The 26137-nt window shown below is 25.9% G+C and overlaps 1 protein-coding gene across 1 annotated transcript; it reads left to right on the forward strand.

The window, feature by feature from the left end:
• The first annotated feature begins 14812 nt into the window (after nucleotides 1-14812).
• Nucleotides 14813-25130, forward strand: LOC145831410 (uncharacterized). Its single transcript, XM_082938664.1, has 10 exons — nucleotides 14813-14908; nucleotides 15237-15286; nucleotides 19023-19184; nucleotides 19884-19947; nucleotides 20978-21085; nucleotides 21434-21517; nucleotides 21753-21878; nucleotides 22155-22263; nucleotides 22549-23067; nucleotides 23260-25130. Exons 1-10 carry the CDS (start codon nucleotides 14864-14866, stop codon nucleotides 23745-23747), a joined length of 1755 nt encoding a protein of 584 aa, XP_082794790.1. The 5' UTR covers nucleotides 14813-14863; the 3' UTR covers nucleotides 23748-25130.
• Nucleotides 25131-26137: the final 1007 nt, after the last annotated feature.

Below are 26137 nucleotides of genomic sequence, written 5' to 3' on the forward strand. Positions count from 1 at the left end.
TATTATACTTAAAATGCCATTTGTTGCTATAAAAATATTAAACTACTTTCAACATTTTTAAAATCAATAGAGCTTTAAAAAACTATCATTATTTTAAAGATCTAAGTTTAATTCAAGGCAAAATAAGTATTGAAAAAAACATTAAACTTATTGTTTTATTGGTTAAATAATGTTTTTTTATGAAACTTCAGTCTATTTTTAAAACTACTGTTATCAAAATGCTACATCAGTCATATATTTCAACAAGTTGGACTAGTTCTTAAATGGTATTTAGTATAAAAACTAATATTGAAAATATCTTTATACATTTTAAAAAGTCATATTTATTGATATAAAGCAAAAAGATCCCACTTAACATTTATAATTTTTAGAAAATGCATAATCAGTTAAGTATTGGCAAAGCAATATTTTACTGCCATTTTTCTAAAGTTATGAAAAATCTACTAAACATTTATCATCTCCTTCATTTCTTAAGCAAGTAACTTTAATTTTTCAAAAAGTAATTCTTAAATTGTAAGAATAGGTATTGTAATATGAATTTTCAAAATTCAAATCTAAGCATTTTATGAACAATTGAAAAAAAAAACTGTTATGAAGAAAAAGATATAGTTGTTTAACTTTAAGTTAAGATTGGACTAAAAAGATTGCTTAAAAACTGTAGATTTCTGAGTTATAATAAACCCTTCTTTTTTTCTTATTATTTACGTAAGGAAACAATTAAATTTTTCGATTTTGAACCATTATATCTCAAAAATTAATATGAGTCTCAAGAAACAGTAAGAAGCAATTGCTAGCTGTTTTAATTAACTTTGAAACAATATCAACTTGTAAAAATGTACCCTATCTTTTATGGTCTTAAGTGATTGTTAATAAAAAAATTAACTTGTCAATTAAAATTCTTGTTTAACTTGTCAAACAGGGCTTGTTATTTTATATGGAATAAATAATTCATATGAAATACAACTAAGTAAACTTAATAATAACTAAGAACTTTTTGAAAGTTATTGTTCAAAACAAAACTGTATCTAAAAATTCTGAGTTATTATTAAGTTTGCTTAGTTGTATTTCAACTTTATTTCTAATAAAATTGAACATAATTACTTTTTTTTGATACCACTTTTTAGAACTTTTTGTAAGATTTCTACTTAAGTTTTCTTCAAATACTTGCATCACTTTTGTTATACTTTTATAAATTTTTGTTGTAAATTTTCTTTTAAAGTTTATTACTTTTTACTCAAGTTTTTCAATGTTTTGTATTGTATACAAAAATCATAACTCAACAGAATCCTATACCATTTTTTACAAGCTTAACTTTTTATAAGTTAGGATTTTATAAATAGTATACGTGTTTTATTTCAAAATAAACTTATATGAAGAAGTTACCACCTCTATAAAAAAAAACGCATAGCTCAAGAGCTGATAAGCCACCTGGTCCCAGATGACCAGTCAGATCAACGGGACCCTTGGCTGCTGGGTCTCAGCAGCCGCTGGTTTTAACCTTCTTAAAAGTTCTTCTTTTCTTGTGAACAAGAGAAGCTTTTATAAGCTCTTTTTTCATCTTAATCAAACATTTCAAATATTACCTCTTTTTTTTTGACATTCAACATGCATGATAAAAATATTAGTTTATAACTTTTGAATATTTTAATTATAAAAAAACACTTTAAAAAATGCAACATTTTGTTTGAATATTTACAACAGGATAAAGACAAATATTAAAATTTAAAATGCAAATATAATTATCGTTAAAAAATTTTCAAATAATTCATTAACTTAAAAATAGTTTTTATAAACACAAATAAATGTAACATCTATTAAGCCTAATAACCAATATCAAAATAACTAAAAATCAAATTTATAACAATTTTAAAAAATTTGGTTTTTACTACAATACAAATTTGTATTTTGTTTTACATTGGAAATATACTTTTAGTGAAATAGTATTTTTTTTGATTTTTTAGTTTTTGCCTCCAAAAGTAACCTAATATAGTCTCCAACTTTGACCAGCTATATCTTTATTTTTTTTTTTTTTTTAATTCTGTAAAAAGTAACTTGTAGCTTAGTAAAACTCAACAAAGTAAGATCTAGTTGAAAAAAAATTTATTCACCTCTCCCTATACCCTTAAGGCCAAATGAAGGTCTGAAACCTTTTAATTTTGAAATAAACATTGGCTTTAAAACAAACTTCTAAGGGTGAACTATCAGTAAATTTTGATAGAAGATAAATACTTCTATTTACTTAAAAAGTATAGTCAATTTTGTAAAAAGATTCCAAAAGCTATGGATGTCAATGTTCTCATTGTAAACTTCTTTGAATACTTAAAAACTTAATAAAAATCTACTTTATTTTTTATTTATTTAACTAACCTAATGTTTTTATGAAATGTTCCTTGCAATATTTAAAAAATTTGGTTGGAACTAAATTTTGAAAGCATAAAAAATTTAAATAAAATCTTATGACAAAAAGTATATATTTTTTTAATCGAAAATAATTGGTTATTTTATTATTTTTTTCAACAAATTTTATTTCTTAATGATAGACTTTAAAAAAATTGGTAAAAAAAATACAAATTATAATTTTTTTAAATAGTCTTTTTTACTTTAACTTGGCCCCTTTCATAAAGTATCTATAAAACTTAAAAGCTTTAACTGAAAATATTTTAAAAGCTACTTTGAATTTAAATATAAAAAAGTATAAAATAACTGATTCATAGTGCTAAAAGTACTCAGTTATTAATATAAATACTACGACTAAAAACTCTTTTATTCCCTTAATTTAAATATATAGATAAAGATCCATTCATACTGTTTTTTTTTTACCTTTTATAATTTATTTTACAGTTTTAGACATATTTTCCTGGAACTATTTTTATGTAACAAAAATTTCAATTCACTATGTCTTGATAAACACATTTAAACGTATAAATATGTATGAAAACATTTCCCATCTACAAGCTGTAAATGTTAAAATAAACAAAGAATATAACATATTAATTTATTTTACTTCTTTTAATTAAAAAAAAAAATTATTTGGGAGGACACTTAAAGAGTCTGTAAAAAAATATTTATGGCAACAAATTCTGCACATTTGGTTATATAAGTTTATACATCAGGGTGGCCACTAATTGTTATGAAAATTACTTAAAATTTCTTCAAGTTTTTTGAAAGTATAAGTTTTTTGTCCAGTAGAATATTTGTCAAAACTAATAAGTTTTCTAAAAATATATTTTAATATTACTCTACATTTGTTTTATAACAAATAAAACTGTGAATAATACAAAATTGTTGTATTTTATGCAATAGATATTTTTTCATTTTATCTAAAATTCATTAATTTCTGTAAGAAAATTATTCAAAACTTCAAGTATTACAAGCTTTTACAACTATTTTTGTTTGAATGTTAAGGTTTTTCTAGGCGTTTTTAACCAAAGTTTCAAATTACAGGTTAAACGGCAACCCTGATATGTACTAATAAAAAAAAGTTAAACCATTTTCAAAATTTAAGTTGATTTTTTTTTAAGAACTTAATACATTTAGTTAGATACATGTTCATTTAAATTTGCAACTGCTGATTGTGAGTTCACACTGGTGGCAGTGACCACACACCTGTATTGCTGAGGTAAATTAAGTTTGAGACTAGATTGTGCTAGGTCTTTTTATTTAATAATTGTCTGGTTAATGAAAAAGTTACTATTAATATTCTTTTTTATAAATTAAATAATTTTTTGTTACTGTTTTACATTTTAATATGGTTGATTTTTTTTTTTTTTTTTTTTTTAATACAAACTAAAAGTAACAGAAAAACATTCAAACTATTTTTTGAGCATTTCATAAAGATATTAGTAAAGTTTTATAATGATACTTTTTTTATTGAATATCTTTTTAAGTATAATTGTTTTACTTTTCTTGGTATTATGCTGTTTACAAATGTTTTAGAGGACTTAATACGTTTAATTAGTTATTTGTTTATTCAAATTTGCAACTGCTGATTGTGAGTTCACACTTGTGGCAGTGGCCCTACAATTGGATTGTTGAGGTATGTATAGTTTCAGTGTCAGCAAATATTTGCTTGGGGATTTGAGCTTCTTGTTTTTCCCACATTTTGTGGTTTTTAGTATTGAGATTTTAACCTTGTGAATGTTTGCCAAATGACGTATCACCAAAAGATTTTTATTTTCAGTTAAACAGAGAATTTATTTTTTGGTTAGCTTAATGTTAATTTCAAAGGGGCAGGTAAATAACAAACTGCTTGCTTGTCCTTCAAAATATGTTTATTGTTGTAGAGTGTGCTTCTTAAACTGTGGTTTGTTTTGGGGGGTAATTTTTATTTATTACCAGTTATGTTAGTTAATGTTTGTTAATAGTTTTTTCAATTGTTAAGTTAGTACTTATATTTAATTTTTAAAGTTAAATAAACTCTTAGAATTTTACAATTTTTTATATTAAATAAGATTAAAGTTAAAAAAAAACTATCAAAACTAAATACTGTTTTGTACATTGGGGGTAAATTTGGTAATAACCTTTCAACAAGGGGTAAAAAGGTTAAGAACTGTTATTGTAGAGGGAAGAGTAAGACTGATGTTTTTCTACCATAAAAAATATATATTGTAATTCTTAAGATCACTAGGCTTTTAATAATACACAATGCATTAATCATAAAATTGATTGTTAAAATTTACTGAACAACTTTTTTTGAATAACACTTTTACCCTCTAGTTACAAGTTGTCTTTGTCTTTATTTTTACAACAATAGACTTGAAAAATTTTGTATAGAAGAAAAAATAAAAGTCTTGTACTGGTTTTTACTAAATACTTTGTTTTATTTTTAACCATTATAAGTACAAATTACTAATGGAACTCACGATTTAAACAAATTAGGTCCGAAATAAAAAAACTATTGATTCAAGAAAAATGAAAGTTTTGCCTGAGCAACTGAAATGTAACCCAATTAAAACTAAAGGCAAAAAGTTTTTGTTAGTTAGGGTTTTTCCCTACAATACTAGTGGGGAGCTGGTCCAAGGTATACTTTAAGGTTTAAGCTTCCCGGTGTAATAGTTTTCAAACAAAACCACATTATTTAGCAGTTTCTCGTTTGGTAAAAGCTAAGCTTTATTAAATCCACAAAAAACAATATTTTTTTTTACAAAAAAAAGTTCTATACATTTAAATTAAAACCGTAAATTGACACAATTTTTAAAAATGAAAAGTCTAGCAAAGGTTTGTTTAGTTTCATGAAAGAAGCTTTAAGGTTAGTAAAATTGTTAGTTTTAATTTAAGTCATCTATTTTTTACTAGCAATTATAATTGGGTAGCTGTCAAATTTGCACGAGCGTACAAAATTGCACGAGTGCACAAAATTGTACGAAGACACTTTTGCACGAGGAGATAAAATTGCACGGAGACATTTTTGCACGTATTAGATTTTTTTTAAATTTTTTTTTTATTAATAATATATTTTTTTACGTTCACTGTTACCCCTAACCAAACATGTTAAAAAGCACTGCTTTGTTTACTGATGCGTGAAATTACTAACTTAAAACAAGCAAAAGTTTAAACACTTCATTGCTAAATTACCATATTAACTATTAGCATTTTTACATCTCTGTCCCTAACCCTTACCCTCGATTGGTAAGTTATTTTTTTTTTACTATCACTGTCTACCCTCCTAACCCTTGCCCTCGGTGTGTAGCTTTTTTTTTTTTTAATTTTAATAAGTTTTTTTTTATTATTACTGTTACTCCTAACCCTTACAATCGGTCAGTAATTTTTTTTTTTATAAAATCATAATTCTTTTTTTTTTCTGTTTTTTTTTTTTGTATTTTAAACTCCCGTGCAAAAATGTAAATCGTGCAAGTTTGGCGCCGTGCAGTTTTATGCACTCGTGAAATTTTTCTCGTGCAATACAGTAACCTCGTGCAATTTTGTTTTCGTGCAATTTAGACCCGTTCCTATTATAATTACCCTAACATAAGTTCTTGTATATTTTTGTGAAACAAACTGTTTGTTTAATTTGCTTATAAACTATTTTTACTTTTATCGCGAGTATTTAAATAACATCCGTAACCTCAAGGGCTAAATCCAACTTGTCGAAAAAAAATTAGTTTGTTTCGTTTGATTTTCTTAATGTTTATTGAAACAAAATGTTATTTGGTTTGAGTTTTACTAATTTACAATTGTCTCATTTATTGGTAAGCAAACTTGTTAATTTACTAACCAATTTATTATACTTTCTTATAATAGTTAGTAAAATAAACATAGATTTGTTCAAGTATTTGTAATATATAAAGTGCAATTAAGTTTAAAAAAATATTGGAACACAAGTTACCAGTAATTGTACAATAAGATATAAAAGAAAGACAATTTCAATAAAACTAGATATATTTTGAGCAATTGTCATCAGTAGAGTACAAAGCAAACAAAAGATAAGATTTTACACACTTATATAGTAACCAAGTAATCTTAAAGTTATCAACAGATTAATAAAAGACAAAAGCAATTAGTAACAATTAAAATCATTTAAGTTTACTTACGTTATAATTGATCTACAGTAAAACTAAACATCAATATAATGAAAACAACACTTATAAAGTATCACGAAAATAAAAAAAACAGTATAGTATTTTTTTTTGCTTACATAAAACAGATTTCCTTAACAAAATACAAATAGCTTCTAATTTTATCAAATCGAAAATACTACTACAACTTTTAATAGTTTTAAATCTTTTTAGATTATACCTGTTGCAAATTTTGAATTATTAACCAAATGTTCAGTAATGAATTACCATACTTTTGCTGCTGTATAATTTACTAATACAACAGCAGCTGTATTGGTAAATTACCATACTTTTATTTAAGTTTGATGTTGGATCCTTACCACCTGGTGTTAATCATGGTTTAGAGGTGAAGACGATTATAGGCTTAGCTGCATAATAAGTATTTCTTATCAATTGTCTAATTTCTTTTTTCTAACATTTCTGAGCTTTTATTAATGAATGGAGTTTTTAAAGTAACTACACATTTTTCAGGTCCTAATGTCTTTATTTGATCCAAATTTTTCAATCGTAAATGAATTGTTTTATTAACTAACTCTTGTGGGTACCCGTTTTTGTTTAAAATTAACTCTATCTGTTTGATTTCACTTAGTAGCAACTCTAGGTAACAAATTTTATGTGCACGATGACTCAGATTTCAATTATATTCACTATTCTCTTTAAACTACAGTTGGATTGAAAATTCAAATAACAACGTGTAAAAGTTTTCTTTCTTTACACCAATGTTAAAGATAAATTTTCTTCACTTTTAACTTGTACATCTTAAAAATAAACTTTATTATTATTATCTTTTTCCATTGTGAAACTGATAAAGTTATGAGCACTATTCAAAATATCAAAAAAATTATACATAACTTTCTCGCCTCTAACCAACAAAAAACAGTCATCAACATACCTGAGGGATAACAATTTATTTTTGAAAGCAGGAATAAGTTTTAATTCAATATAACCCTTAAATATATTAGTCATAGTTGGCTCTAAGGGAGATCCCATGGCTGTTCCGTCTTGTTGTGAATAAATTAAGGAGTTAAAACTAAACTTAACGCCAGAAGTTGCAAGTTTCAAAAGTTTTTAAAAATTATTTTTGTTTATTGTAGGCTTACTTATCTTATACAACGTATCAACACAAATTTTAATGACCTCTTTCAAGGGTACATTTGGAAAAAAAAAATTTAACGTCAAACGACGATTTTGGGCCTCAGAGATTTCTTCATTAATAAACAACCATTTCCCTTGTCTGATTTAGAAATGATCAAATTGATATAATTTTTAAACTTTTTAACTATTTTTTTATTTTAGAGAAATCCAACAAACTACTTATTTTAGGTTTTGATATACTATAACTATATGCCAAGAATGATAAATTAACTTTCGTCATTAATAGCTCTCCTAGGTTATAAAATATCTCGTAAAAGACATCGTTAGCTAAATTTGACTTTTATTCATTAATATGTCATATACTTAGTGCAGGCATATGTTTAATGAGAATCATTTAATGGGTAAGAAAATATAAATTTACAATTTACTTACTTCACTAGCAAACTGTATGTTAGTAAGGGTGTTTTTGTTTAGCTCTTAGTAAGGATACAACAAAGTTATTGACAAAAAAATAAAAAAATATCAACCTTTATCTTAAATACGTTTTTAAACTAAACTTAATTAATTTATCAAATGAATAACAGGATTTTGATATAAAAATGTTCTTGACAATTTTGGAAAGTTCGTTAAAACCTTATATACAAATAAAGAAAAACTAGAACGAAATTGTTTAATTTAAAATCGTTTATAAGCACTTTATGAACAATTTATGAGCTCGAGCAACGACCATCAAAAAAATTAAGACATTTTATAGTAGCGAATGACGAAAATAAAAATCATATTTCTAGGCTGTAAGATTTAAATTTACACTAAGGTTGTTAGAAACAAAAAAGGTTACTATGCCAAATAAACATTGAATGCTAAATAGTTTTTTTTAACTTAAAATACTACGTGTAAGCAATTTTTGTAAACAAATGTCATTTAAACTGACGTGCCTAATTTAAACAAAATACACATAGTAATAAAATAACTTTAGCTACCAATACAAAATTGTTACAATTTTTTAGGAAAATTAAATAACTATCAATGCTACTGGAGCCGGAGTGTGTCTAAAAAAAATTAAAAAATTATTAGATATAATAAATATGCTTTAATATTTTATTTTTTCACATGCTTTGCTTTTACATATCTACAACGATTTTACTGCGACAAACAAAAAAAATTTTAGAATTGCGATAATAAATACTTCGTATCTTCATTAATCTTGATAAATTTACTTTTCAGTTTTTAGGAAATATATTTTTGTAAACAATAAAAATTCAAAATAGTTATGTATAGTTTTGTTGTTCAAAAGAAATTTAAAAAGATTATAGTCTAACAAATTTTTGATTAGGTAAGATTAGTAGTAGTTAGATTTTGGTACCATGGTAGTAAATTTATTTGTTTGAGACTTATTAAAACTTAACATTTTAGTTCTTAAATTTTTAGTTGTTGTATGGATTAATTAATAAACTAAAAAGTTAACCGCCTATAAAATATAGATTTTGATTCATTTTAAGAGGGTTCTTAAAATCTTAATATGTTTAATTTTATTTTCTCAGTTCTAACACTTTTGTATATGTATTAACTGGTAACGGGTCAAAATGCACGAAGAAAAATTTTAACGAGGGAACAAAATTGCACGAAGACAAAACTGCACCAAGGGTCAATTTTGCACGAGTTACAATTTTGCACGAGAAAATAAAAAAACTAAACAATAAATTAATAAAAAAAACATAATAAAAATAAAAAGTTACTGACCGAGGTTGAGATTTAGGGGTGACAGTGACAGTAAAAATAAAAATTAAATAATAACTAATAAAAGTTATTATAAAAAAAAAATTACCGACCGAGGGTAAAGGTTAGGGTTAGGGGTAACAATGATTTATCTAAAAAAAGTTGAAGTTATTAAAAGAATTATAAAACAAAATAAATAAATTCAACCCGTGCAAAATTGTCTCTTCTGGCAAAATTTTCTTCGCAAAAGTGACCTTTTGTGCAAAAAGTTCTTCGTTGAAAAGCGTTTCCGTGCAATTTTTTCCCTTCGTGCAAATTTGACAGCTACCCGTATTGACTAGGTCGTATTAAGTCTTACAACTGTATAATGAGAAAAACTGATGACATTGAAGGTCTAAGGGTTTGGGATAAGGGTAGAAATTAAACGAATGAATTAGGTTAAACTGGGTAGTATTAGGGGTTTAAATAACTTTTATATGCTGCTGTTATGTTACTTTTCCTCGTTTGCATGATGTTGTAAAAAAACTGCAGCCGACCCTTAATTTTAAGTTAAATATTAGTTAGTTTTTACTGTTTTTGTTAAACATATACAGTACTCTCTTTGGGGATTACCATATATGTAGTACAGAATCAAAAATAATTTTTTTAGATTTACAATTAAGAAAGAAAAAAATACAATGTGAACAATATGAAGAAGTGTGGTGGAAGATTTTTTAGTCATTGAACTACACAACAGTAATTTTTAAACATAATTTAATGAAATATCGTAATGTTGTAAAGTAGGGTAGGGCAATGTAAAGCAGGTGGATATGGTCTAAATACAGAAATCTCTAGTATTTTTATTTTTTTAAAGCATCAGTCTCAAACTCTACCCCTTGCAACCATAAACGGTAATTTCCTAGGATGATGTTGCACCAACAATATCAAAGTGAAAATATTTTACACTTTCAATTTTATACTTTGATAAGATTAATATATATATATGTTAAGGCCTATTATATAGAGTTGAAATATAAGGTACACAATTACTCAAATTTAAACAGAAAACTTTTTTTAAATAATTTTTATTAGTTAATTTTTTATTTTTATTATCACTGTTACCCCTAACTCTTATTCTTGATTGGTAACTTTTTTTTTTGTTTAATAGTTTTTCTTTCAATTTTCTTTTCTTAAAACAATTTTTATTATTTTTACTATCACTGTTACCCCTAACCCTTACCCATGATCGGTAGCTTTGTTTTTATTTATTTACCTTACAGTCTCTATAATGAAGGTTTAGATTTATAGATTTTCATTTCTAAACTTGTCATATCAGAGTGTAAAATTAAAAGTGTAAAATATTTTCACTTTGATATTGGTGCGACATCATCCAAGGAAATTACCAAATAAACGTTTTCTGTGTCTGCAATGTTTATTGACTATGCAAAGCAAGGAAAAATTACATGTGGTTAGCTTTCTGTTTAAGTTCCTTTTGATGGAGTTTTTGAGCTTTGGATCTTGGCCTCGGATTTGTTACCCATGATACCACCTCCCCAGTTTTTGCTAATCTCTTCAAATCTGTTGATGTAGTTGGTCCCTATCGTTTCAACAAGTTTTAAGAGAGCTCTCTTGTCTTCAATGTTGACATCAGTAAAAGCAACACAGGATGTACTTTTGAGACTAAAAACAACTTTTGAAAAATAGATAGAATTGAGATTTTTGTATCTAAAAGTTTGAAGTATAAGCTTAATTTAGTTTTTTAGTAATTATTACAGTTCTCATAGAGTGTTAAAACAAAATTATTTAACATCTCAAATTTAAAAAGTTTTAATTTAAAACAAATAAAAGTTTGCTCAATTAACATAATTACGTTAGCATTTTGACAAATCCGCTCACAAGGAATTTTAATAATAAAAATCATTATTAGTTTGAAAATCTTGAAACTTAAACCCCAAGCAAGTGTTCTATAAAGCTATAAGAAAATTAAACCAATAATCAAACTATGAGATCACTACAACTAGACTGAACCCGCAATTTAATGCTGACAAAGCACATAAAATAAGTATTATAATAAATAAATTAAGCTATCTAAAAGACCATTTTAACTAAAAAAAGTGTTACACAACTATTTTACTGTTATATCTCTAATTAAAGTTTAAAGTTGTAGCTTTATTAAAACACATCCTTTTTTTTAGTTTTAAAGTTTTCTGAAACACTAGACCACAACTTAGGACCCAAATACCTGAAGAAGTATAGGTCAAGCACTGTTCTAAGTCTTTCAACTACAAAGTTATTAATTTCTTATGTCTTGTAATGTGCGTATGAACAATACTAACTGGATTAAAGTAGCTGTGGTCAACCTCTAATTTTGTCAAAGTAATTGTCTCTATTAGACACTATTTTTAAGGACATTTACAATAGTCATAGCAGGCAAGTGACAAACATATCTAACAATTATTTTTTGAATACTAACAATTAGTTTCAAATGACAACTAGCAGCACTATCCCAAACAGATATACAATACTGAATATGAGAATAAAACAAATAGCATTTTCAAAGTGTTTCTATCCAAATAATTTCTCAGTTTTAACATTATAAAAATCTGTATCAAACAATTTTGCATTTTAAAAGCTGTCAAATTTCTGTATTAAAAATATATTAATTCATATTTCCTATGAAGACTTTTCAAATCAAATAATTTCTGTAAAATCTGCCCTCCTTTAGTGTAATGACTTAAATACAGTTCATAATATTATTTGTGTTCAAATTATTTTTTTGAAAAGTTATCAACATGTTATAAAAATGAAGGTTTAATCAATTTAAACAGTTTCCCTTAGTTTATAAGTATTTAATTCTTTTAAAAATGTACTTCATTTCTTTATTCTAATGATATCAGTCTTTCAAGTGTTTAATAAACCATATTAAGATAATTTAAACCAAATTTTTATTTATTAACATAACTGTGTAGTTAGTTTTCAATAATAATAATATCCTACTTTAATTTTTAAATTAGTTTTGTAGAAAGAAGCTATCATTTTATATATGTTTTAAAAAGTAATACACTTGATTTTATATTCAAAACATTTTTAATTAAAAAAATCTGAAAAAAAAGCAAGATTCTAAAAAGGACAGTTATTACAATTTAAAAAATCTTTTGTTAAGTCTTGTTAGTAATAGACATAAGAGTAATAGACATTTACCATCTTTGGAAGCAAACTTATCTTTAAAATTATTTATTATAAACTTTTTTTAAAGTTATATTTGAAAACATTTTGTTCTATATATTTTTTATGCCTACAAAAATTTATTTTTAAAATAAAGAAGTTAACTTTTCAATTTAAATATGTCTAAAAGAGATACAATATTTAGACAACAATTAGGAGATTTTCGAACTCTGTTTAAGCACTAAATAGATTGTCTTTACTTAAGATTTAAATATATCTTATGTAATATTTTCTTTAATTTGATAACATAGTTGTTGTTTTGTCTTCAATTTTTTGGTTACATGACAATTTAAACTCTAAAAAAAAATTAAAGTGCCACACAACTTGAAAAGAAACACATATTAAAAAAAAGAGAGCAGTTGTAGGTCTAACTAGTAAGGTTATGAGATTAAAAAAAATATAAAAAGTAAATTTTAAGAAGTACTAAAAGTTACTATACTTAAGGGCAAACACCTTTTTTTTTGAAATTTGATCTTATTTTATATAGTTTTTACTTAGCTACAAAGCACTTTTTACAGATTTGAAAAATTCAAAATAATTTTTGAGATATAGCAGGTCAAAGTCAGAGGCAACAATAGGATCCTTATGAGAGGTGCAAACTAAAACAGCAAATAACTAGAAATCACTAAAAATCTATCTTCTCCTATGTTTTTTGAGATAAATACCTCAAACTTTTAGGAAATGTTCCTTGATATATTTTAAAAAATCTGTTGGAAAGAATTTAAAAAAAATTAAAAAATAAAAATTTTACACAAAAAATAAACAAAAAAAAACGGTTTACAAACTAATTAAATTTAAAACAGTTATAATTTTTTTATTTTTGAATCTTTTTAAAATTTTGTTCCTATAGAATTTATTAAATATTGCAAGGAACATTTCCTAAAAGTTTGAGGTTTTTATCTCAAAAAACATAGGAGAAGATAGATTTTTAGTGATTTCTAGTTATTTGCTGTTTTAGTTTGCGCCTCCCATAAGGATCCTATTGTTGCCTCCAACTTTGACCAGCTTTATCTCAAAAATTATTTTGAATTTTTTAAATCTGTAAAAAGTGTCTTGTAGCTTAGTAAAAACTATATAAAATAAGATCAAATTTAAAAAAAAGGGTGTTTACCCCCCCCCCCCTATACCCTTAATAACTTATTTTAAGCATATCTAAAAAATATTTATAACTTTGCAAAAATGATAAAAGTGTTAGTAAATATTTATGAAATCTAAAACCACTCTTTTTGTTTTTGCAAAATATGTAGTAGTTTTTTAGTTGTATTCCAATATTTTTTTTTAATGTAAGTTGTCCAAATTTGAACAGTTGTGCACCAGCATTTTTTGTTAAAATTTTAGTTGTACAGTCACCTCTTGCAAATCTGCACACTTGTTTGGTTACGCACTCCCGTTTAGTAAAGCATATTTAATAATTCTCAAAAAAAAGATTAAACTCTTTAGTATTGTAATTTTTTATAGTAAAATGTTTAATATTTTTTAAAATTTTTAACTTACCTCTATTTTGTTTAGATTTTGTAAAACTATGTTCCTTGAAATTTGGATACACATTTAATTGTGAAATTGATTTTTAACTAATTTAAAATTTCTGAATTTTCGGTTTGTGCCTTCAAAAAGGAATCTATTGAAATATATAACTTAACTTTGCTCTTAAATTTTTAGCTGTCTTAGCCCCCTTTTATACCTTTAAATCAAACAAGGTACAATGTTTGGTTCCTCACAATAATTATGGCATAAGATTTCATTGGAACTCAATAAAACTCTCATTTTAAGCCTGATCTTTCTCTAATACCATGCAAGACAAGTTTAATCTTAGGTTGGCAAGGAAGAAAGTATAATTAATAAACTTTGTATTATTATTTAAAATCTCTCAAATATTTTATAACTTGAATGAAAACTATTTATGTAGACAAAAAAGTTGAAAAGTCACCAAACTGTATTTAACTAAATGCATTATAAGAAAACAGTTAGTAATGCAGGTATATTTGCTACCTCTGTTTAGTTACATTCTGTCATTAAGTTACACACTTTTGCTAGGGTCACAATGTGCATAGATTTGCAAGAGGTGACTATATTTTTATAAATTTATTTAAACTAAAGATCTCTAATAGAGTAAAAATTTTTTCATTTGAATTCTTTAAGTCAAAATATATGATGCTTTTAAACATTTTAAAGACTTGTTTTAAGACCAAACAAATTAAAAATACTATAAAACTTGTTTTAATAAAAGTTATTACATTTGAAACAGAAGTTAAATTTAGTAAAGTTGTTTTCCGTTTTTTAATTTAGTTTCATCTATGGCTTCAAATGGTACTAAGGCTAGGCCATATCGGAAAGCATCTGTAAGTTAATTAAAAATATAGCCTGTGTAGTTTATATAAGTTGTTTGCTGAATTATTGCACTTATTTAAAACAATTTTGCTGTTTAATAAAGTATTTCAGTACTAACTTAAAATTGTTTACTTACAAATTTATTTTATAAAAATAAGTATAATATTTAATTATTTGTAAAAACTCTGTTGAAAAACAAAATGAACCTGAACATACTTTTATGAAAATTTTTTTTTAACTAATTCAGCGTTTTGTAAACAGACACTTTAGTTTTTTTAAGATATAAAAAAGTCTTATTAAATGTTATTTATACTAATTATAAAAAGTTTTATTTTTCAGGAGTATCTTGTTCAGTCTCGAAGAAAGCCTGAAAGTTTAGAGCCTAAATCGTTAGTTAGCTTTTAAAATAATGTTGTAGCTAGTTTTAAATAAGAAATAATTGACATAATTTTTATATTACTGTTCTTTTTTCATATAATGCATCTCATGGTATATTGACACTCTAGAAAATTCTTGTTTAAAAAAGTTGTTTAAATGATATGTTTTTTAATAAATACATTGTTTGTTTGATTGTATTTTTTTTAAATAAAATAATTTTCAACAAAATTTTATAATTTAAATAAAATAAATATTAAACTTACACTTTAAGCATTTTTATTACTCATTGAAACATCTTATTTATTAAAGATATTTTATGCACACTGCCTTGCGCTGTTAAAAAACGTACGTTTTAAAAATACGTAACTTTGCGTTTATCAAATTTTCTGTTTAAGTAGTTTGAATATTTACTGCTCTTTCATAATTTGATGATTTAACAATTCTTATTTAGAGTTTTATGTTTAACTTTTAGCTTAGATAAATTAAATTAAGAATTATATAGACTTATATTGTATATTAGATTAAAGCTTTCAAAAAAAATCTAAGTCTATTAAAGGTAGTTTTTGAAAAATATGATAAACTGAGTGTGAAAAATAAAGTAATGTAGTAAATATTTAAAATTTATTCATATGTTTTTTGAATGTTCTTAGTTTAAAATTATTTAGTGAATAATTAAAGCATAAGAAAACTTATAAATTTAGAATACTGAAAGAGCTTTACTTAGTGAAAACTAATTGATTAGTAAAGAGTACTGCATTTTTACATTTTAATTTTTATTATTCCACTTCAACCCAAGTTTTTATAAGACTAAATTATTTTCAAGCTCTAAAATTATACTTAAGTTTAAATTAGAGCTTTAAGTATTGTATATAATTGTTTATAAGTTTAAATGTAGTTTTTTTAAATACATTTGTTATTTATATTTAATTACTTTGCATCTGTAGTTTGTTTCTCTAAATTTAGAATGTTTATTTTAAAGTATTTCTAAAACAATGTTCTGTTTTACAAACTTTAAAGTATTTCTGTTTTGCATCGTGAAAATTATCTGTTTTGGTTGTTGAAATCTGTTTGTTACAAGTTATGCTTTTGTGATTAAAAATGTTAGTCCTTAAGTGATTGTCAAAAAGTTGTTTTAATTTTTTTAGACATTTTCTTTAAAATTTTTATTATTGTTTAAAAGTGTAACAACTGATTTTAACATTTCACAAGAACTAATTTTTGAAAAAACTAAAACTTTTCAACTATAAGTTAGTTTTTCATACGTTTAACACTTTTAAAATGTATGTTTCATCTTAGATCAGGGTTTTTCAAAACTCGTTTTCAGAATTGTGTCTTGGCCTTAATTAAAAATATAACCTCCCCACTCCTTTATTAGTTAAGTTTTTTATTTATTTTTTTTAATTTTTGCGGCTTGACTATTCATAGCCACCTGTCTTTTATAGTCATAAAAACATAAGCCCGTCAGTAGCTATTGCTTACAGTTAGAAATCTACAATGGTAAATCCATTTAAGATCTCTCCTTTTCAAAGCAGTGTATATGTTTATATTGTAAACTGTTAGAGATTAAAGCTCAAAATTAGTTATTTTATTTATTTAAGTTAGTTGATAAGAAATTTAGTTTTTTGGTCAAATATAGCTACTTATGCTTCTAAGCTAAGTGTTCAGGGTTCTTACGAGTCAGGCTAAATAATTTTTTTTTTTTTAATCTGGCAAAGTGTAAGTTTCGTCTGTTCCAATACCTGAAAATTTAAGATCTTATTGTAAATTATTTTATTAATTGTGAATTTCTTATAAAAAGTACTTGATTTTCTTAGCCTTAGTTTACTAAAATTAAAGCAATATTGGCAAAATGTCAGTATTCGTCAGCACAAATGCTTGAAAGTTTCTGAACTTCTAAAATAAAATTCAGATTGTTTTTGTTTTGAGTAGATGTTATAACTTCCTTACCATAAATGTACTTTTCTGATACTCACCTCTTTGCAAGAAATTCTAGAATGCATGCCTAAGGGCAGTATCATAAATTGGGTAAATTACTGCTGCTGTAATTAGAGTTATTTAAAAAAATAAGAAGGTGTGAACTAGCACTCTGGAAATAAAATTTTAAATATGTAACACTTTAATAACAGCTCAAGTTCTGAATACTAAAAATTTTATGACATTTTCTGGAGGCCAAGTATAATTAAGTACAAACTTTGAAATTAACAAAACAAAATTGTACTAAAATGTTTTGTTAATAATAAATTACAAAGTTAGAAATAATCTTAAAGGTTGTGTTGTTTTATTCAGTTATAAGCCAACCAACAAAAGTTAGCAAAATGTCAGTCTAAATCGCTCTAAATTGTGGAATATTGAAGATTTATTACATTTAGAAAATAAAGTTTGTGGTTTCTAAAATAGAAAACAAAATGATGCTTAGCATATAATTGAGCTAAAAATTCTAACATTAAAAAACGTTAGTTGTATTTGAGTTGTCTAATAGAAATAAAATTGATAAAATTCAGCTGTGCTACTTTTAAAATATATAAACGTCATCAACTTTAGTAAATATTGATTCGTCTTTTTAATTTTTGGTTTTATAGTTCTATGCAAACTAGATTTTTTGTAACAAAACTAATGTAATTATTATTTATTTAGCAATGTCTATTGATATACATTACGCTAGAATTAATTAAAATTTATCAGATAAACAAAAAAAAAGGGATCAAAAATAACTAATGAAATAAAAAGATAAGAAAAATAAAAATAGTCAGAATATTCCAAATTGGTTGAAAACGAGATCGAAATTTCTAACAAAAGTTTGTCTGCTATTGGTGATCTCCTGACAAAAAATCCTGAATGTTTTCATTATTATCATGATGTAGATTTTCAGTATTAGTTAAAGGACACAATTCTTGTTTAAATGCAAATGAATCTATATTTATAAAGACCTATAACCTTAAGCTTTGCAAACAACAGTTGATTTATATAAGTAATTGAAATATTAAGTTATGTTTTGTTTAGCACTTGTTAGTTTATTGTTTATTGTTCAGTTTACTTAACGAAAGACTACTTGATAATTGAATAAATAAATTTTAATTAATAGTGAATATCCAACTATTACTTTGATAACTTCAACGCATTACACCATTCTTGTTAATTTAACATTTAAATTGCTAATGTATATTATTGAAAAGTTTCAGCTTAAAATATTTTACAATGTTATTAAATAAAACATTTATAAATGCAATGTGTCTAATATTTTTTTTAATTATTTGTTATACTAAACAACCTAAAAATAAAACTATTGAAAGTGCGAGTAGATCATATCTAATTTTTCAAGACTAGTTTTTTTATAAAGAATTTTCTAAACTTTGTAACTTTTTTTTGTCAATTCAGTAAACTAATTTTAGAGTTAATTGTGGCAACTTTGATTATATAAGCAAAAAAAGTTGATAAAAGCACATGTAATATTTGTTTAACAAAATTTAAAAAAAATTTTAATCAGTTATCCTGATTTAACTAGTTGTTTTCAAACACATCAATGCATTTGGTGTCAACACAAAAAAGTTAAAGTACTTATGTACTTTATAGGTTTATTTGTAAAACGTATGCATCTTAACCATGGGTTTGATATAATTTAAGTTAGTTTTTTGTTTGAGTTAAACAAAGTTTACTAAGCAGTTCTAGTACATGAAAAGTTTCATTAATTTGTTATGTTTTCAGCATGTTTTCAGCATGTTTTGCTTAAAATAATAATACAATTTTTAGATCTATTGAAATTGAAAATGAGAAGTTAAGACTCAAAGTGCACGCCTTGACAAGAAAATACGAAATTTTTGAAGCTGAACACTCACAAACTAAAGAGTATTTGGAAGGTCAGATCCGTATTTTAGAAGAAAAAAACAATGCTCTTAACAAAAGCTATGCTTCGTTAGTTTAAATTGTATTTGTCTTGATACAGTTATTTCTGTTTTTAGTTAGTTGTTTTGTTGCTAAACTAATAAAGCTGTAATGAGATCGATTCGTTTTATAAGCAAGAGTTTGATTATGGGATAATTAACTTTTAAAGAGCATTATTTTAATTGTCGGTCTAAGTCTTTTTTATTTCAAGTACTACTTAAAAACACTTTTTAATTTTCAGAAGAGAATATTGAAAACTTAAAAGTTTGTATGATTTTTTGAAAGGTGTTTATAAGCTATCCTATATGAAAACTGTTGAAATTATTTATGGCTTAGGTTTTAGTATCCTATCTACATATTGTTAACAATAAAAAAAGTTGAGTTCAAAGAAATATATGAATATTTTTTAAATGGTTTTTATTTCAACTAATGAATAATCGTACATAAAAAAGCCTATAAAATTTATTCAAAATATTCATTTAAGGAATTAAAATAGACTGCTTTATTTTTTTTTACTAGTAAACTCTTAATTTAGCTTTGTTAAATATTTATCTTTGCTTTGCTTAAATACTTACCAAACAAAAAACGTGTTTATACGAATAAACTTTCTATACCTTTAACTAATTTTTGTAGTAGTTAAACTTATCAAAAAAAAAAGTATAACATTTAGAGTTTTTGATAAAGCCCTTCAAATAGTTTTACTAATTTATTTAATAAATGTTTTTACAGGCTGAAAATGAAAAATGACTCATTGATGAATGCTTCAAGACAACTAAGAGAAAAGGAATCAACGGTTGATTTACTTTAATAAATTTTGACCTTAAAATGAGAATATAATTAATCAATTATACCTGCTACAACTTTTTGATACTATATTGCATTGGCTGGTTGATTAATTACTACAGTAACCTCTCGCATCTTTACGCACTCTTGACGTTACGCATTTTAGAATTCTAAAAACTTAAAAAGATTTTTTTAATATTGCACAAATTAAGTTTACTGTGAATTTTTAACTAAAAGTATGTTTTTAAATGCTAGCTCACCTCACTATATATTTAGACTTTGTAAACTTATGTTCCTTGACTAATTGAAAAACTTAAAGTTATTAGTATATCAGCAATTTTGTTAACAATAAGAGATTAAGTTAAAATTCTAAAAGAAATATGACTGTGTTAAATAATGAAATTTTATAACACAAATAAATAATACAGCACTCTTGCCCTATATATGAACACAAATCTAAAAAATAAATCTAATAAAACTTCCAAGCAAAAAGTAGGAGTGATACTCAATAAATATAGAGCTTACACTGAACACAAATATGAATTGTTTTTTTTAGTAAAAATATCACTTGTTTTAATTTGACGCTTTTTTTTAGTTTAAGTTTATTGTCTGTAACACAGCAAGCGTTGAAGTTTTTCGCACGTTGCCTTCAATTCTTCGTGATGCTCACCAGCACCAGTTACTCCAACATATATTCCATTAAAATTATTTAAATTCCTCTACAAGTAACATTATTTTATATAAACTTAAATTCGTTTTTTTTTAATACCTGTATAGTTTTATCTTTTGTTTTTATACATATAAACAAAACAAACAAATTGTTATAAGTGGAAAAGTCCCCAGTATGCTTTTAACTAGAAGCATTATCAAAAAACAGCCATTATAGTAAATATTTGGTACCTCTCGTATCTTTACGATCTCTCATATCTTTACGCACTTTTTCTGTGGAAACAATGTGCGTAAATAAGCGAGAGGTTACTGTACAATAAATTACACTAAATATTTTAGTATTAATCAGTAAAAAGTAAATAAAAATACAGATTATACATCTTGAAGAACAAAACAAATTGCTAGCCGCGAGCAAGGATAAAGAAACTCAAAGTTTATATGAAAGTAAGATTGCATACACAAAGCTACAGCAAGAAAATGTAAGTTTTTATTAAGTTATGCTTTAATAAAATATTGTATTTTTTTACTACCCTGTTTAATTAGTTTTGCAGATAGTTTATTTGTTTTATAATAAATTTTTTGGGTTTTGTTTTAATTTAAGCGTTTTTGCACTTATCTTAAGTACTGTTATTAGAATATTTATACTTTTAAAGAAAGTTATATAACCTTTTCACAAAAATTTTAAACTTTCATAGTCACCTCTTTTAAAAAGAATAAATCGTTAGAACGTAGTTAAGCTCTTAATTACAAGGCTTACTTTGTAAGTTAGTCATGTTCGACTTTTTAGTTTTTGTTTTAACTTGCTTATATCAACTAATATTTTGCAGGAAAGACTGCGAAAAGACTGCAACTTGGCTGTTGGACTGCTGAAATGTAACGAGTCCAGTTACAAAGTTAAAAAGAAAGAAGAAGTTTGTTTTATCTGAATGATAATCAAATTAATGTTTATATATTAAATATATAGTATCTTAATATTTAGTCGTGGTAAACTTGCAATTAGATATAAAAAGTTAGATTACTGCCGAAAATTTAAACTTCTTAAAGTTTATTGAATTATTTAGTGGTTACTTTTGATTTCAATCTTGATGAAAACTTTATGAAGTGAATAAATTGTGACATAGCAGTTAAACTAGACAAAAACTTTAGTTACCCGATGAATTGAGGAGACGAGTGGAAGAAACTTCATCAGTTGCGCTTCAGCATTACAACGAGTACATAAATCCGTATGAAGAAATTGACGAAGCTAGTGATGAAGAAATTCCAATTAAAAATGTTTTTATTAGTTACAGCTGTTACTTTGTAAAGTTTAAAAGCATGTTATGTAGACCTATAAAAACTATTAGTTTAAACTTTTTCTTACTAATAAGAAAACATAAATTTATGATCATTTATTTTATAGTTTATGCAGAATTTTAATTAAGCTTTAAAGATTTGTATTCATTTTAAAATTTTATGTTGTATTACTTAACTACTTAAATTTGTTAAACATATTCCATTTATTAGTTTTTTAAATTTGTATTAAGTACGAAGTCACACTTTTGTTTATAGAACGAAGTGTCTGTGCAAGATCTGGCAAAGGTGCTGGAAAAAACCGAAAACGTTCACATGAACCTAGATGACGATACGAATAATCCTGAAGAAAACAACATAAAATTTGGTAATTAAACTATAAAACTTACACCTATTTTGTTCTTATGATTATAATAAATAGTTTAAATATATAGTTTATAACTTTAATTCTTCGTGCTGTCTAGTTGAAAATGTGTCTAAAAAACTTAACACATTTTTTTATTTGTCTTACTTATCATTTTTAAAATTAATCAGAAAGTCAGAGCTCAAGTCAAGAGCTCAAGTTTCGTTTTAAAAAAGCTAAATACTGCTTTTTTTATAAGAAATCTACATAAACTGATATAAACATTTCAACCAAACAAAACCAACACAGCTATCAACAAGCTCCCGCCTCCCCCAACACCGATTGCTAATTCCAAAAAATTCCCTCCCCAGCAACAAGACTCGTCTCCGTGGCAACAGCGCGCGCCCGATAACATACCGCCCGCTCAGCCCGACTCCATATGGCAGATGCTGCCCACCAGGGAAGTACCCCAAAATAAAACCGGTTATTACGAGGAGGAGGAGAATTCTGCGGGAGGAGCTTACGGCGTCTACTCCATGCCGGTGAAGAAGAACCGCCTCAAAAAAAAGACGGAAATCCAAAAATTCTCTGAAAGGAAACCTGAGGTGCAACCAACAGAGGAGGAAGAACGCCCTTCGAGCCCGGAGGATTTTGAGTTTAAGAAGCCGTTGACGGGAAGCCCGAAGAAAGCTGTTTCGTCGACCAATGAGAGCACGCCACGTCATCAGGCCAGGAAGGAGGAGGCTTACGGCGAGGAGAAAGTGTCGCTGCTGGATGACGAAGGAGAAGTGGCCGAAGTTGAGTTGCATGTTGAAGAAAATGTTGAAAGTTAGCTATTTTATATAAAACATATAACTTAGTTGTTTGATCGTGAAGTTTATGACCAAGTTTTTAAGTTATAAATTTCAAGACCTTATTATATATTTAATTTTTATTTTTAACTATAGTCGTAATATTTAAAAAGTAATTAAATAGTTCAAAAGTATATTTTTTTAGTTAATTCAACTCAAATGTAAACAGCCGAAGATCACACGGAAGAAGAGCAAGAAGAAGTCGAAGGAGTCGACCTCGAGTGGGACTCCACCCTCCACCACCACGATGACGTAACATCTTACAATGACGCCACAGTTCGTCGCGATGACGTCGTCTCACCTTCCCAGCCTGACCTCCTGCTTTCGTTCAACGATGCGGAAAAAACGGAACTTCCGCCGGTCAAAAACAAGGAGGTTGAGCTGCTGGAGGACATCTTCGGTGAGGACCCGAGCGCGGAGGGAGAAAGGCTCAAGAACCTGCTGACGTCATCGAGTCCCCATGACAACGTGAGCGAGGGGGCCGAAGGGAGCGTGTTATTACTTGAGGGTCTTGTGAAAAGCCCTCCTCCCCCTCCGCAGCAGTTCGCGGAAAGAGATCGTGACGTCACTCTGAGGTCGTCGTGCGACGCGTCGCCACAGGTGAAGAGAAAGTCGAGTTTAGAGCGAGCGCAGCAGTTCGGCAACGTTCTCGATTAGTTAGATGAAAATTCAGGTGAAAAGTTTATGTTTTGCCAAAATTGAAAAATGTTTCTGTTGTCTCATGATTTTTTTCACTGAATTTAAATTACTTGGTACATCATTTAATTTTTTTACACAGACGTTGTTTTGAACTATTGTTGTTGCCTTAATTTAAATACGAGCTTGCTTAACTGAATAATAAGTTGTATTTTTACTAAACTTCAACTAAAATTATGTTTTTGCTGATCAAAAAGAAAAAAGTACAAAACAAAGTATTGTTAATTTAAATATTCCTTATAATTCCGAAAATTACCTTAAAAGTAATAGTTTAAATATTTATGGTTTAAAGGTGGTTAGAAAAAAAAAAAAAAATTAAGTTTGCAACTTTTTTGCATATTCATTTTAAACAACTGAAAATTGTTTTAAACATATTTAAATGGTTTTTATCATTTGAGAGAAAGCAATCGTAGTTTTACTTTTAATACAAGCGTTTGGTATTACTTAATTAAATTTATATTTGAAACAAAATGACCAAATAATTACATTTATCACGAATTGCTTCATACAGTTGAGCAAAAATCATCTAAGTTTCATTGCAGTTTTCATATAAAAGTATACATAAGTTGCGTTTCGTACAAATCAATTTACCTTGTGTCTACAAATCCGGTTTACTGATAACTCGTATCGATCTTTCGTCACACTCGCACAAAACTGTCATTAATGTTTACCTTTCGTTACTAAAAGATGTGCTCTTTCACACAGTAACTTTTAAAACGCCTAAAAGTTTACTTGTTTATAATTTTTTACTTTTATATTTTAAATAAAAACTTTTTAGCGTTGTTCCAAATGAACTACTGGTATTAAAAACAACACAAAATTTATCGTGTCTTTATTTACTGCACGGTTTTGATTTGTCATAATAAACGAGCTTGGAAATGTTTAAGAAGACGTTTGTTTATTGTTAAAAGTAAAAATACACAAGTACAATGCCTTTCATTTGTTTTCTGTTTTCCTATTGATAATTTAAAACTATTATCAGGCATTACGTTTCATTTAAGAAAATAAAACTTAGTTGTGGACTTGAAATTTATTTATTTTATAATATGTATGGTGCTGAAACTTACATTTAGAAATGTATGTTCTCATAAAATCCGCCTACTAAATCAATAATTTTGTTTTTTCCATCATTAATGACTCACTACGCTTTAAAATCATGTTAATGTATTTTCGTTACTTGAACATGGTTACATTATGACATATATTTTTATTAATCTATATATTTTCGAAACATCTTATTTTTGTAACATTTAAATTTTGTAAACACTTTTAATTATTGTCTCTTCAGTGCCACTGAATTTATGATTTTGCATCAAGTGAACATATTTTTGAAAATATAATACTTAACTGCTAACCATGTTATTGTTAACCGAACTAATAAACTGTTTATAACGTTATGTGTTGTTTAATTAAGTCTTAAATTGTTTTATTTTTTGTACATAATTAATAGTAGACTGCAATACAGGTTTACTTCAGACTACTTACAGCACTAAATTTTTTTGTCAGCTCGTAGTTAACATACGCTCTTAATTATATTAGTTATAATTAATTTTTTGATTTCTTGCTATTATTGCGATAAAGTTTTATTTCAGTATTTTTATGCTACGCCTTAGCAAATACACAAGACGCTAAAGTTTTATCTATTTTTAAGGTACGAGTAATAGAGTATGTCAGCTCTGGTAGTTTTTAATTCAGTTTCACAAATCAATTACTACAGCTAAAACATTTTTATGAATTGAACTACAACTTAACGTATAAAAAGATTTCGGCAGTGTACTTGTTTACATTATATGAATTTTATTAATATAAAAGGAAGAAAAATACAGGGTAACTAAGTGTAGTCCAGGAGTAGTTCCATAATAACAATACTTTTACAGTTTGAATATTTTCTATTTCTTAACTTACAATTTTAACAATTAATACAGGTTTAATTATAACCAGAAGTGTAAAATTATTATACTAATCAAAAGTAGAGTCGAAAAAACCATGAGTTAAAAAATGTATACAAACTAAGCTGTTTTTACATAACTGTAAATATTATATGTTTTGATTTTAAGAAAACAAATAAAGAGATCTCAACTACTAGAGGAAAAATAATAAATTTATTCTTCCAAGACTTTATTTTGCAAACTAAGTTTCGGTCAAAAACCTCGTCAGTGCTTAAATAAAAAATCTATAAGATACGTAACATTCATGAAAAATAGTATTTAAAGTTTAAACAATAAAAAAAAACAAATGTTTACTTAAAATTTTTGCTTCAAAACAAATTAGATTTTAATATCAAGATTGGATTTATGGTAAAGTTTAAATTTTAGTTAATTGTCTAAATCAATATAACAACTATATGTAGC

This window comes from Thalia democratica, chromosome 3, assembly GCF_965202585.1.
Source record: "Thalia democratica chromosome 3, ktThaDemo2.hap1.1, whole genome shotgun sequence".
Taxonomy (NCBI): Eukaryota; Metazoa; Chordata; class Thaliacea; order Salpida; family Salpidae; genus Thalia; species Thalia democratica.

Excerpts from the sequence above, each read along its gene's own strand:
- LOC145831410 (XM_082938664.1), top strand. The coding sequence starts at position 14,864 with ATGGCTTCAAATGGTACTAAGGCTAGGCCATATCGGAAAGCATCT. Across the intron at positions 19,948-20,977 it reads TAAGAGAAAAGGAATCAACG|ATTATACATCTTGAAGAACA; the intron begins GTTGATTTACTT and ends ATAAAAATACAG. Across the intron at positions 23,068-23,259 it reads TGTTGAAGAAAATGTTGAAA|CCGAAGATCACACGGAAGAA; the intron begins GTTAGCTATTTT and ends AAATGTAAACAG.